Source organism: Pteropus vampyrus, unplaced genomic scaffold (genome assembly GCF_000151845.1).
Source record: "Pteropus vampyrus isolate Shadow unplaced genomic scaffold, Pvam_2.0 Scaffold22, whole genome shotgun sequence".
Classification (NCBI taxonomy): Eukaryota; Metazoa; Chordata; class Mammalia; order Chiroptera; family Pteropodidae; genus Pteropus; species Pteropus vampyrus.
In genome coordinates this window covers 15,226,690-15,241,018 of record NW_011888803.1, presented here as the reverse complement: position 1 = coordinate 15,241,018, position 14,329 = coordinate 15,226,690, and the positions used below count along the sequence as shown (strand labels likewise).

General features: G+C 31.8%; 1 protein-coding gene and 1 pseudogene across 1 annotated transcript in view; both read right to left on the bottom strand.

Moving 5' to 3' along the window:
* Positions 1–14,329, bottom strand: part of ABCD3 (ATP binding cassette subfamily D member 3) — a 65,595-nt gene that overhangs the window by 37,581 nt on the left and 13,685 nt on the right. The window contains exons 2-3 of the mRNA XM_011355679.2: positions 7,178–7,214; positions 1,402–1,500 (exon numbers count right to left, since the gene is read on the bottom strand). Coding sequence (XP_011353981.1) covers positions 1,402–1,500; positions 7,178–7,214 — 136 coding nt within the window. The remainder of the gene's footprint in view (positions 1–1,401; positions 1,501–7,177; positions 7,215–14,329) is intronic.
* Positions 4,237–4,355, bottom strand: LOC111736902 (annotated as a pseudogene).

Here is a 14,329-nt window from a genome sequence, read left to right as displayed (position 1 = left end):
GAAGGGCAAAGTAAGGTTGTGATTTACCTTATAAGAAAAAAGAAGCCAAATGTTATTAGAATTTAAAAAAGAAGATTAGTTAGAAAAGGAAGAGAAAAAGATGAATTAAGAGATTATAATAATCCAGGGTAGGTATAGTAAGAATAGTAGAAATGGAAAGGGAGAGACTAATTTAATTTAAGGATAACTCAAGAAACTCAAGGATAATTGGGAAAAAAAAAAAAAACATTTAAAACCTAAGGGAAGGAACAGGTTTAAAAAGTTGCAATGTGATCTCATTTTTATTAAAATCTGTGCTCACACACAGAAGACTAAACACCAAAATAATGACAAATGTTCTCTGAGTGAGAGGCTAATAGAAAACAAGAAGAAAAAGATATCTGCATTTTCCGATTTTTACAGGACAAATATTATCTCTAATTAAGAATAAACAAATGTTACTAAATTATTTTTTAGAGTTTCTTAAGGGTGGAATCACCACCACGTGATGCTGACATAAGGGGGAAGGAGAGTAAGTCCAGTGTAGTGGAGGAATGTTCATTCTCCTTGGGAATCACAGTGCTTTAAAAACATTTTATCCTTTTCTTGCTATTAAAATATTATATAGGTAATGCTTTTAAAATTTGAACAAGGGAAACATTATGCTTTAAGAACATAAATCTGGAAAGGATTAAAAAGGGGAGATTCTTTGAAGTGAGACTAAAGAACACAATAATATCCAGATAAGTATATTTAGAAGGTAAAATTGTCAGATTCCAGTGACCGAAAGGATGAGGTATGGGGAGAAGAGTCAAAGGTTATATTTTCAGTTGTATTAAAGGAGAATGCTGACAATGATTAAAGATAGAAAACACAGCATTATTTTATTTTATTAGTAAAAATACTTATCAAATAGATAATATTGATAAAAGGGCAAAGGAAGGGATAATAAAATTTTATTCCTACAACGAGCTCACTTCCTGAAAATACTTGAAGAATTTAGATATCATTTTGGTACCTTAAAAACATATTTAGTCAAATATGATGAAGCAACCCTCAAGCCTATTCCATATTAATGTGACTTGTTAATGTCTTAATAAAATTTGTCTTTCTAAATTTAATCTTGCCTTCATTATACTATAATAAAGCTATACCACTTAGGGTAGCTGCGCTTAAGTACTCTAGCATATTCCATAAAATATAATAAAATTTCATAAACAAAAGAAAACTATGTAAAAACTGGCACTGAACAGCAAGAGTATTTGCATAATAAGCAATGATTTAAAGATAAAAATTTAGTAGTCTTCATTACCTATATAGAAAACATTTGACCTGTAGTATAACAAAAGCTTTATAATTTTATTGTTCTGATTTCATGTAACCTTTAAAGTTGAACACTTAACATAATTTCATAAGACTTACCTCTTTACAAAATGTTCTAGGGACCATAATTTTCAGAATCCGTGTGAGCCTTGAAAAAAACACCTTGTCCACCATAGCTCGCTCCTTTTTTCCCTCTTTCTACATTAAAAAAAAAAAAAAAAGCTTTTAATATAGCTGTAACAAATCTACAATATATTAAAGAACCATGTATCATCTAAGTCAACAGAAACAATTATCAAGATGATAACACATTTAGCAGAACACAGACTTGTACTGCTCTTCATATTCAAACATGCTTTCAAAAAAATAAGATACCACCAAAAACAGAGTAAGCTGTTTTTACTGGTTGGTTTTTTTTTGTAATCTTGAACACAAATTTCCCTGAATCAATTATAGGAAACTTCTGAGTTCCTAAATTTATCTTTTAGTATTTCCAATATGCAATCTGCCAAATCACTCTCTCTTCCTTATAAATTCAAAGACAGATAAGGTTTCTTCACTCACAGCTCATCTTCTAGCAGGGGAAACACAGATAAAAATAAACTAATAAATTGTTATAGTAGATTAGGCAAAGTCATGAAAAAAAGAAGAATGATTCAGATAGAATAATAAGAAAGGTCTTTTTGGTAGGTGACATTTAAGCTGAGGCATAAAGTAAAGCTATGTGATAATCTTGAAAGGATGAAGATAGTGACGCACAGAGAACACCAACCAGAAAAACCAGTGGCAGGAATAAAACTGGAGCAAGATGACAGTGCTGCTAATGCAAAGAGAGCAAAAGTGAGAGAGGCTGAAGAGGTAAGCAAGGGCCTATAGAGGACAGAGCCTTAAAGCCATAGTAAGGATGTAGAGTTTATTGTCAGTGTAGAGAGACACCACTGAAGATATTTAAGAGTAGTAATTAACTTTATCACCCTCAGACATTTCTTCATTTTGACTGGTTTGCAAGGATAAGAAAAAAGTGATATAAATTGGGTAGAGTGGAGGCTATTTACTTTATTACCCTTGGACTATCTGAAAGAATAGGCAGGAGGAACTTCTTGGAATAAGCAAGACACTGCAGAAGGAACCCATCCCCTACCTAAACCCTTCTCCCAACTCCCATAATCACAGCTCTATTATTTGTTAACTATTATGCTCTTGATAAACAAATACCCACGGTATAGTAAATTCTATTAGTTAGACAAACTTTAGTATAAATATGCCTTAATTAAATTAGTATCTAACTTGATGCCCTAAAGGAAATAGTTCTTGTACTGAATTAGACTAATAATAAGCTATATGTCAGACACTGAACTAAGTGCTTTATAGACACCACTGAAGATATTTAAGAGTAGTAATTAACTTTATCACCCTCAGACATTTCTTCATTTTGACTGGTTTGCAAGGATAAGAAATGGTGTTTCTTATAATCCTAACAGGCACATAGTACAGAATATAATCCTAACAGGCACATAGCACAGAATTATAGACCAAGAAGGGAAGTCTTAAGTCTGTAGAGTTAGATCAGGAAGATAGAATAGGATTAAAGAATCAGCCTACTCTGTAATGATAAAGAGTTTAGATCTTTCAAATCTTATGAAGACTGTACACCTCAACCTACTGAGTTACAGGCCCCATCTACTTCATTTACACATAAATGCACTTACTCTCACTTAATAGTAACTTGGTCCAAGCACTGTTGTAAATGATGGGGACACACTAGTAAACAAAAAAGACAAAAAGCCCTACTCACAGTCTATTGACTTAGCAAGCCTATCCTCAAGCCAAACCTTAAACTTCAACCTAAATCTCCCATTTTACTTCCCCAAACCAAGAAAATATATTAAGAAAAGAATAAAGAGAAGGTAATATACACCAACTACTTTTAACAAAAAAATTAAACTTTTTTCCTCCTGTCACTGCACCCCTTCTTCACCTCATCCTACCTGTAGTCAATACCGAGTTTTCTATTCCTAGTTTGAACCTTAGATACAATAATTCCAAGGTGAATTATGACTTAAAAAGAGGACTACCTATTTCTACCTGGGCTCCAGAAATGATCTAGGCTACCAATGAAAAAGTTTAAAAAAAAAGTTATAAAATAGTAACATTAAAGCATTTTAAAATATTAGCAGATACCTGGTATATAATTACTTTTTTTTTTCTGCTCATGTTGTCACTGCTCCTATTTTTTAAGCTATCTGAAAGACTTGATTTTCCTTGCATTTCCTTGCATTCCTTTCCTGTCTGAAAGACTTGATTTTCCTTGCATTTCAATCCAGGGAACTATATATATTTCCTAAAGTCATTAGAGGGCTTCTGCAAAGAAATAAATACTACCAGCTTCACTTAAGAACTTATTTTAAATTCACAACTGACTTTCCCTGATTTTTTCAGTAATTTTCTAAAAATAGAGAAAACACTTTCATGATATAAATTTAACATGTAAATTATAGAAAAAGCAAACAAACCATTAAAGACCATTTAAGAAGTTAAAGTAATAACAAAACAAGAAAAAAAATGTACCTAATATTCAGGAGGCAACAAAGTCAAAGGGCATTGAGAAGTTCCTACTGATGTGTCAATCACTTAGGTGAGATGAACTAGAATTGACTGAAAAAAATGTTTAAAATAGCAAATAAAATAAAAGACCATATGGTGCTGACAAGAATGTAAGCATTCCTGTATATTGCTGAAGAAAACTGTAAACTGGTACAACTATTATATAGTATCTATCAAAATGTAAAATGTATACTGACTATAAAATGTAAAATAGCCCACCAAACTTACTTTTAAGAACTTACTCTCTCGGTATTTCTGCACATGTGCTTAAACACATAAATTAAAAAAAAACTTGCACACTGTTTTTTGTTGTTGTTGTTGTTGTTTATATATCTACAGCACCTTTAATTCCTAGGTGGTCTCCCATCCAAGTACTAATCAGGCCCGACCCTACTTAGCTTCCAAGATCAGACGGGATCGGGGACATTCAGGGTGGCATGGCCATAGCACACTGTTTATAAAACCATAAAATTAAAAACCTATATGTACATCAATAGTATTATATAAATTATGGTAAATTTATGCAATAAAAATTCTACACAATTGTAAAAAAGGAAGCAGCTCACATTCATACAACAGAATACTATATAGTTAAATTAATGATCTACAGTTACCAACATAGATCTATAAAACATGCTGAAAAAAAGTAGAATAATACACACAATGATTCAATTTATAAAAATTGTCAATATGTAAAATAATTCCTGCTACATTGTTTATGGAGATATATATACATACACCTCAAAAGTATAAAAATATGTATGGGAATGCTAAATATCAAACCCAACACAGTGTTCACCTTTATGTATTTTGAATTTTATATTATGTATTTACATCAAAAATTAAATGAATATTTTAAAATCAAGTAGTCTCTTTATACTATTTACTAATTCTATTATATCTTTTTCTCCTTAAATCTCATGTCTTATGAAAACTGTCTCATCCCATCCCAACCTACCAAAGATTATAAAAAATTTCAATGAAAAAAATTTCCTTTTTAATTGCTTTCTCTCCTAAGTAATATAGTCAATGAAAAAATTAGAAAATTCTGATTAGCAAAAATAAGAAGCCTATATCTACCAGTTAGAGATATCAATTGTTAACATTTGGCACATATAGTACCAGATTTCATTTTAGCATATACGTATATGTGTACATTCCAATAAATTTTACAAATGTGGTATCAGTGTGAATACTGTCTTATATCTTTTTTTGCCAACCATTTTAATTAACCTAAATTTATCTTGCTCATACTATACAACCAGAAAATAAGTATTTGCTAAAAAAAATTTGTAAAAAAAAATAGTTTAAAAAATGAGTGAATGAATTTAGCTGTACTAACTAGTTTCAATGATGTACTAGAACTTGTAGATAACAATATGCAGACAATAGATATAAATAAGATAACCAAAGTTTGATTGCTCAGATCTCATTTAGAGATGAAATATTGTGAAGATGGAGATATGCCAACTATAGAAAAACACATCTTGTCCCATTCTTCAAAGGCTGGAAAAAAGATTATGGAAACTAAAGAAAAGCAATTTTGATGTCAATCTCCAGGAGAGTTAGAGAATAGACATTAATATGGAGGATTGGGGAATACTTAAGAGACTCTAATTACTAAAAACCAGCATGAGCGATCTAAGAATAAGTCATGTCAAATTCTAATTTTCTTCTTTGTTAAGGAGATTATACTATTATATTAGCTGACATGTACAATGTAAGCTCCACAAGAGTAGGGACTTATTTTTATAACTGCTATGTACCCAGACCTAAGAACCATATATGAAAGGCTCAATTAACATTTGTTGAAAGAATGACTAATAAGTGAATTTAAAAATTAATCAAGAAATTTGATGTTTCTTACAAAATTATTGTGGCCTTAATAGAGAAATAAAGACCAGGTTTTGCTACAGTTGAATAATACAGACATACTATAGAACATACTAATAGTATAGACCCAATTAAGCTAACATTCACAGGGAGATGTTAATGTTTATTTAAAATCGACTGAGTTACCATATGACCCAGCAATTCTCTCCTAGGTATATATCTGAGAGAAATAAAAACCTATGGCCACACAAAAACTTACACATGAAATGTTTATAGTAGCATTATTCATAATAGCCAAAAAATGAAAATAACCTAAATTTCCCTCAACTGATGAATGAATAAAATGTGGTGTATCTATAAAATGGAATACTATCTGGCAATAAAAAAGAATGAAATACTGATACATGCAACAACACAATGAACCTTAAAAACATCAGGCTAAGTCACAAAATGCCACATATTACATGATTCCATTTACATGAAACGTCCAAAACAAGTCAATCAGTAGAAACAGTAGGTTAGTGGTTGCCAGGACACAGGAGGAGAGGATAATGAGGAGTGACTCCTAATGAGTACAGGATTTCTTTGGCAGGGAGAAGAAAATTTTCTAAAAATAGAAGGTGGTGATGGCCGCACGCTCTCTAAATATACTAAAATTACTGAATTGTACATTTGAATGGGTGGATTTTATGGTATATAAATAGTGTCTCAATAAAGCTGTTATTTAAAAAAAATAGAAAAATCAATGATGATACAGATGTAGAGAATCTGTCAACTGACTAGTTCATCAGAAAGATACCTAAACGTTATAATTTACCTTGAACTCTCCTTAAAGTATATAGCAGTTATGGTTAAATAAGTAAAAGCAATTTGAGGCTGAATTTTAGCAATAATGCTGACATATTCCATGCTAGTCAGACCACTTTTGGACAACTACATTCTATTCTAAGCACAATATGTAGAGAAACTAATGAGTAGGATAAGTCCAGAGGAATTTATAAAGAATTGAAAAGGGATCAGAAACCATGCCACATGAGAAACACTTGGGAAAAAATGAGGGTTGCTTAGCATGGGAAAAAAGACTCAGAAGATATAACTATTTTCTTGTTTTAGTAGTATTGCTACAAAAGACAAAACAGAATAAATCACTAAGTAGCTAAAGGGGGGAATTAATCTCATCATGGACTAGAACTGATACAGTTACAGCTACCTGGTAGGTAGTATCTCCATCAAATGAACAGAGATTCAAGTAAATCCTAAAAGACACCTATCAAGGATTCCTACTTCAGGAAGAATTCCTATAATATGTAGTGGACTGGAGATGAAATTTCAGTTCCCTTCTGATTCAAAAATTCTATTTTATCCCAATTCAAAATTACATAATGAAATAAATTAAATAAATGCATGAAATCCCAGAGTAGATGATTTAAAATTTTACCTCATTGTTCTGTAATGGTGGTTTTCCACTTTTCTTACTGCAGGAAAAAGACAAAAAAGAAAAAGCTTTATTTGCAAATTGTTCCGAACATAAAAATTGTTTTGAGATATCAAAATAGAACAAATTCTCCAAACATTTCTTCTTTTACAGATCATAGAGACACCATAGTCCAGCTGCCTCTTACTAAATACAATTTACAGAAAGTGCTAGATAAATGTTAACTATTACTATCATGCATCAGGCCTTATGTTGGTCATTTTTACACACACACATACATACACACTTATTTTGCAAATTCTCCCATGGAGAGGTAGAGTCTTTTTCTCCATCCTTGAATCAAGGATTGGCCACATGACACAGACACGGGCTTGAAAACGTCTGTGCATTGGATCCTCTCTCCTGATGCTGGGAATCTTTTCCTAGCCATGTGAGCAATCCCAGGTTAGTTGCCTAATGGTTGAGAGACATTGTGTCATTCTTGTGTTACAAATGAAAAAACTAACTTGGAAAAGAGGAAGTAGCATACTCAAGTTTCATGCCACTCCAAGAAGTTAATCTAGCACTTGAACCCAGGTTTGATTATTGATCCAGGCTATCACCCTAAACAGTGTAATGACCAAGCTTAGGTTCTTTTTATAACACTACATAGCACCCTATGTTATGATCACATTTTAAATCTCTTGTTTAACATATATTTCCTCCCAAAAAATTAGTTCCATGAGATCAGAAGCTATTGCAGGCAGCTCCTCCAAAGTACAGGTGAAGTGCTGTTTGGGATACAATATGTTTATTAGGGATCAACACCTGAGAAAAGAAGGTGACAAAAGCAAGTTTGGGTAGAACTTAAACTGTATTACAGGCCCAAAATTTCAGCCAATTAGGTGGGACGCTATGAAGCAAGTATTGTCCATCAGAATGCTCTGTGATGGGCTGAAATGATCAATTCTTTATATATCTTCCTTGCGCAGTCTACAAATGCCTGCTGTTCCAAGGAAGTCAGGGAGGTGGCTCTGCAGATAAGGCAGATCCGGAAGTGTGGGCAGAATGTGTTACCAGATGTGTACTCCTCAGGGTCAAACTAACTCTTCTTTTGAGGGGAATCTGGGTAGCATATCTCCATCTCTACTATAGGGGTAATATAATATTCAACTTTTTATGTTCAACACTTAATTTAGCTCCACAATCTGTAAAATGAACATTTCAGTAATAAAATACTAGGTCGCTAAATAAGGCTGGAAAGCCAAACTTAACTACAGTTCAGTAAGAGTTGATGCTTATTTTAAAAGTGCTTAGGTTTATTATTGTTTCTAATCTCAATTGCATTACAGAATTGTTTATCTGTTTTTAAATTTTTATGAGATTGCAAAACTGTTTCAGAAAATGCCTTTTATATATGTTCATGCACACTGAGTTAATTATGAACCCCCTTTTAAAAGGCTTTCTAAAGTTCTCTTTTTAAAGAATTTTTTAAATGTTTTCCACAGACGTTCTCAATTTTGAAGATATTAGCTATATAAACATATAGAGCTTGCTTAGGATAAAATAGAGCAGTATACTAGAATTCCATTTAATGGATCATATATATTTTTTCACTTGAAATGTCATGCTAAAGACTGGAGAGAAGTTAATATCAGAAACATGATCTACTAGTAGGCAGACTCAAGTCTAACAAAAACTCAGTATTTTCCTTTTCTTGATTTTTATGCTATGAAAGTGAAAAGTTTCCACGACAAAGATATGTCTTCTACTTTTGCGTACTCCTTTTGATTACCAAAAAGATCAATTTAATTACATTAAAATAAAGGTATTCACATGTTCAAAATATATTACTGACATATACACTAATGGCAAGGTATCTGTTACAGTCACTAATTATCAGTTGTGTTGTGACATATACACTAATGGCAAGGTATCTACAACAGTCACTAATTATCAGTTGTGTTGTTACATTTCAGGGTATAACCAATTGAAACTATTTTTAAATCTAATTTTGTGACTATGTAAATCATGGCCACTTATATAACCAGTCTATATAAATAGCAATGTCATGCTCTGTCAGGAGCTGCTCATCTATTTTTTTCTTGCTCAATAAATCACCAAACTTTCCAAAAGATGACAGCAGTCCCCGCATCGATCCTTTTTACTGTCTGCCCAATAGCACTACCTGAGTAGATGCAAGGAAGAGAATCACAGTACCAGGACAAGATTAGAAGAACAACTTCATTGCTAGAGTATGAAAGAAAGGTACAAAGAAAAGATATACATCAATACATGCATTACTAAAGAAATAGATAAATTATAAAATTGACAGGGTCAAGAATCATTCAAACGTTTACTAATAGCTAACTAAATACTAGGCACTATTCTACATCAGTATTTTTCAAACCTTGTGGTCTCAGGATCCCAAAAACCTTTTATTTATTGTATTATATCTATGGATATTTAATATCATGTGAAAATTCAACCTCGGAAACTTTTTAAAATATTTATTCATTTAAAGACAATTAAACACATTACCCATTAAATAAAATGTTATAAAAATAGCGATATTTTCCAAACAAAACAATTTAGTAAGAAAAGTAGCATTGTTTTCATATTTTGGCAAAGCTCATTAATGTCTGGCTTAATGGAAGACAACTGGATTCTCAAATGATTCTGCTGCATTCTATCGGTTGCAATATAGATAAGTAGTTGTAAAACAAGTGTATTTTAGTAATCGTGGATATTTTTCTGTGATACTAAACTGTTGCAATGCAGTCTGAAACCATATCAATGAACTTTTGTACTCTTATATAATTAAATCCATTGGTCCATATTACATTTTCAATTGATCTTTTACCCATGCAAAATTTTCTAACATCGTTCATTAGTCATTTGAAAAATACTGGTTTAGAGTTATGTAGTAGACCTTCCAAATGTAATACATTTTATTATACAATATTTTATAAAATTACATTGGTTAATATTGCCACCAATCTCATCAAAAAAGTCTTAAGCACTGGGAACTATCAGGCTCATAGTGGCAGAGACAAGTTTTCCAAATTTTAATTCACTTGAAAGTTTAAATTGTAACATTAGCAACAAACATCGCCAGCTGCTTTTCTTTGAAGGCATTACAAAAAAATGCCTGCAATATTCAAGGCTGAATAACCACAGTTATTCAGTCATTCTTTCAAGTAAAAATGACATTCCACAAAAAAAAAAAGTGGTGAGTTCAGTTCACAACTCAAACAATGACACAAGTGTTTTCCTTCAAGACAATCTTTGCACTCTGGTAGGCTGCACTTTGGTATGCTGCAAGAAGTGCTTTGTGCAAACTTATTTTTCTTTGGCAAAGACATTACAAAAAAAGAAAGACAAGACCAATAACCAACAATTTATAAAATTTATAGGAGAGTTTTACCCAAGAAATGGAAGGTCAAGTTAACATTTGAAAAATCAACCAAATGTAATTTATCATATTAACAGTTCTTTTAAAAAAGAAAACCCGTATGATCATATCAATAGATACAGAAAAGGCCTTTGACAAAATCCAACATTTATTCACCATAAAAACTCTCATCAAATTAGGAATAAAAAGGAAGGTCCTCAATCTGATAAAGGACATCAACAAAAACCTATAACTACCATCATACTTATTAATGAAAGACTGAGACTCTAAGATCTAGAACACGGCAAAGATGCCAACTCTTACCACTTCTATTCAATATTGTTACTGGAGGACATATACAGTGCAATAAGATAAGAAAAAGAAATAAAAGGCACATAGAATGGCAAGAAAGAAGTAAAACTATCTTTATTGTATACTCTATAAACATCTACATACAAAATCCTAAGGAATCTATAAAAAGCTAAGTAGTTCAACCAGGTTCCAGGATACAACATCTATATATAAATATCAACTGTATTTCTATATAAGAGCAAAGAACAATTGGAAATTGAAATTTTAAACATACCTTTTACAAAAGTATCAAAATATTAAATATTTAAGGATAAACTTGGGGGTGGGGGGAGATGTGCAAGACTTGCAGGCTGAAAACTATAACATATTGCAGAGAAATCAAAGACTAGACAGAGATATATCATGCTCATGGATTAGAAGACTCAGTATCATTAGGACATCAATTATCCCCAAGCTGATTTAGAAATTCAACGCAATCCCAATCAAAATCCTATCGGGCTTTGTTTGTTGAGAGTGACATGCAGATTCTAAAATCCATATGTGAATGCAAAGGAACTACAATAATCAATAAATTTTGAAAATTTTATTAAATTAAACTGAATTTATTAATTAAATTGAAAAAGAAGAACAAAGTTGGAGGAATTGTACTTGATTTCAAAGTTTATCATAAAGCTATAGTAATGAAGAGTTTGATATTGAAGTACAAATATAGATTAAAAAAAGAAAGAAAGAAAAAAAGTCCAAAAGCAGACCCACATATATAAAGCCATAGATTTACAACAAAGATGTTAATGTAATTCAATGCGGAAAGGATATTCTTTCAACAAATTGTGCTGGATTAAATGGATAGCCATAAGCAAAAAAATGAACCTCAACCCTTATTACACAAAATTAATTAGAAGTGGAACATACGCCTAAATGAAAGAGCTAAAACTTTGAAATTTCTAGAAGAAAACAGGAGAAAATCTTAGTAATCCTGAGTTAAAGATTTATAAAATAGGACAAACTAGGGGGAAAAAAATCAATAAACTGAACTTCATCAAAACTTAAAATGTCTGCTTCTGAAAAGATACAATTAAGAAAATTAAAAGATAAGCCACCAACTAGGAGAAAAATTATCTGCAAAATACATATCCAAGAAAAAACTTTTATTCAGAATAAATAAAAAACTCTTACAACTGAATAAGACAATTCATTTTAAACACTTTGCCAAGTGTTTAAGAAATTGCTAAAGATTAAAATACAGACATTTTTAGAGCTTTCAGACTAAGTAAAAAAAGAACACAATTCTGAAAACTTTAATCAGAATTTAGTTAACAAGAACAGTAATTTTGACCCTAAAGTTTTTCTGACTTGGTTCATTTTTCTAGGCCAGTATTTCCTAGATTCGGTATGAACCTATTCTGAAGGGGGAGAAAAAAAATTCTTACAGACTCCACTGTTGCCTTAAATTAAACTGGAACTTCCTTAAATATGTATAACATAATATTAAGTATACATTATTTTTGTTTATAGCTCTTATACACTGCAAAATAAAATTTATCATTTAAAAACAAGTGAAAATTTTAAAGTCAATAAAATCAGAATCTTCATTTAAAGTGATAGGCAAGAAAACACTGCTACAACTAATCGCCAGTGCTGGGGTAAGAGGCGAAAGAATTATTTATGTGTTATATGTTCCAGTTGATGTCCAAGAATTTTTTATAATCTTCATTATTTTCTTTTGTAAACAATGAACTGGTTTTAAATCACTGCTTTATTAATGTTGATGGGCTAATTTGTTAGTACATCTCAAAACAAAATTCTAAAAATTAAAATATTCTATGAAAATGCATAGCACTTACTACTAATAAATGTTACAAGTTGATATTTATAGAGACAAATGGGGATCCACATACTGCAACTGGTCATGAAAATAAGTATTTTGTTTGCTACATATATACACTGCAAAGATAAATACATACACAGCTCACCCCCTCCACACACACACACACATACACACTGAGCCACATGATCAGTCAGCTCTTCCATCAATTTTCTCTCTTTAAGTTTCCAAGAAATACCCTGTTCAGAGTGTACCATGACATCTTATAAGGCCTTCATTTGGCCTGAACTCATAATCTACATGTAAGCTCTATATTCTTTTCCCAGTCTGTGACAATTAAAGTGGTATATTTCTGTAGCTCTGTCATTTTCATGATTTCAAACCAAAGCTTCTTTATTTCAGTTTCTTAGAAATGCTATAAAAACACCTTTCACCTGTAATTATCACTACAAAAAAAATTAATGGCAAAATAATTCAGTATGAGTACTAAAGTTAAAATTGCTAGAAAATGACAGGGCGAGAAAACATATAAGAGCTGGAACTAACTGAATATGGAAATGAAAGAAGAGGAGCAAAAACTTAAAGAACTATGTAAAGATAGAGGAGGTATTAGAAACATTCATAGTTTTAGGTTACTACACTTAAACCTCACGTAGGTTCTTAAAGCAGCAGACTAGTTTTCCATACACGTGGCTCTTTAGATGATCACTTAACAACAATCCGAACACAAATATAGGCACAAAAATCGTCAATAATATGGTAGTCATTCAGATGACCTAGACTGTGCTTATACTAACTTATTTATAATTTATCACCAAAATGAAAACATAAAATTAAAAAATTCTCATAAAACTTTAGGACCCTTAAAGACTGCATCTTTAGATCCATTATCTCTAGGCCCTAGAGATACATTTTCTGAGTTAGGGCCCATGTTCAGAATGAGAAGTTGAAAAAATAGACTTGAGGTAGAAAGGTAAATTCAAATGAAGACATGTCCAGTTTAAAATGGCTTCAGGAGATCCAGATCCAGATACCTTATAAACAAAACAAAACAGATATTTCAGTCAAGAGCTCAGGAAAAAAGGGGGAACTAGAGTTTGGGGGAGTCATTAGCAAACAGCTAATAGTTGGTATTATGGTTTTGACTGAGTTGGCCTGGAATGCACACATCAATATCAATCAGGGCCCAGAGATGATGAAGACTTGCACAAAGATACTGGGCATAGGACTTGAAAGAAAGACACAGGAAAATTGCTAGAAAATGACAGGGCGAGAAAACATTTAAGAGCTGGAACTAACTGAATATGGAAATGAGAGGAGAGGAGCAAAAACTTAAAGAACTACATAAAGATAGAGGAAGTATTAGAAATCTTCAGCTCCAAACTGATGCCCTGAAAGACAAAAGATCTTTTTCCTCAGGTCTCATAGTTTGTACCCTGAGTGACCAGAGGAGAGTAATTCCATTAACCATAATAAAGAATAAAGGTAGAAGAAGAATTCAAGGAAATTATATTTGTACTCATTGCGAAAGTGTTAAATCTCAAGTCCCAGTAAGATAACTACAGGGGGCTGTCCAGAAGATGATTTTGAAATTATTTAGATTTGAAGTTCAAGAGTAGAGAGGTTGATGTGAAAGACAATGATG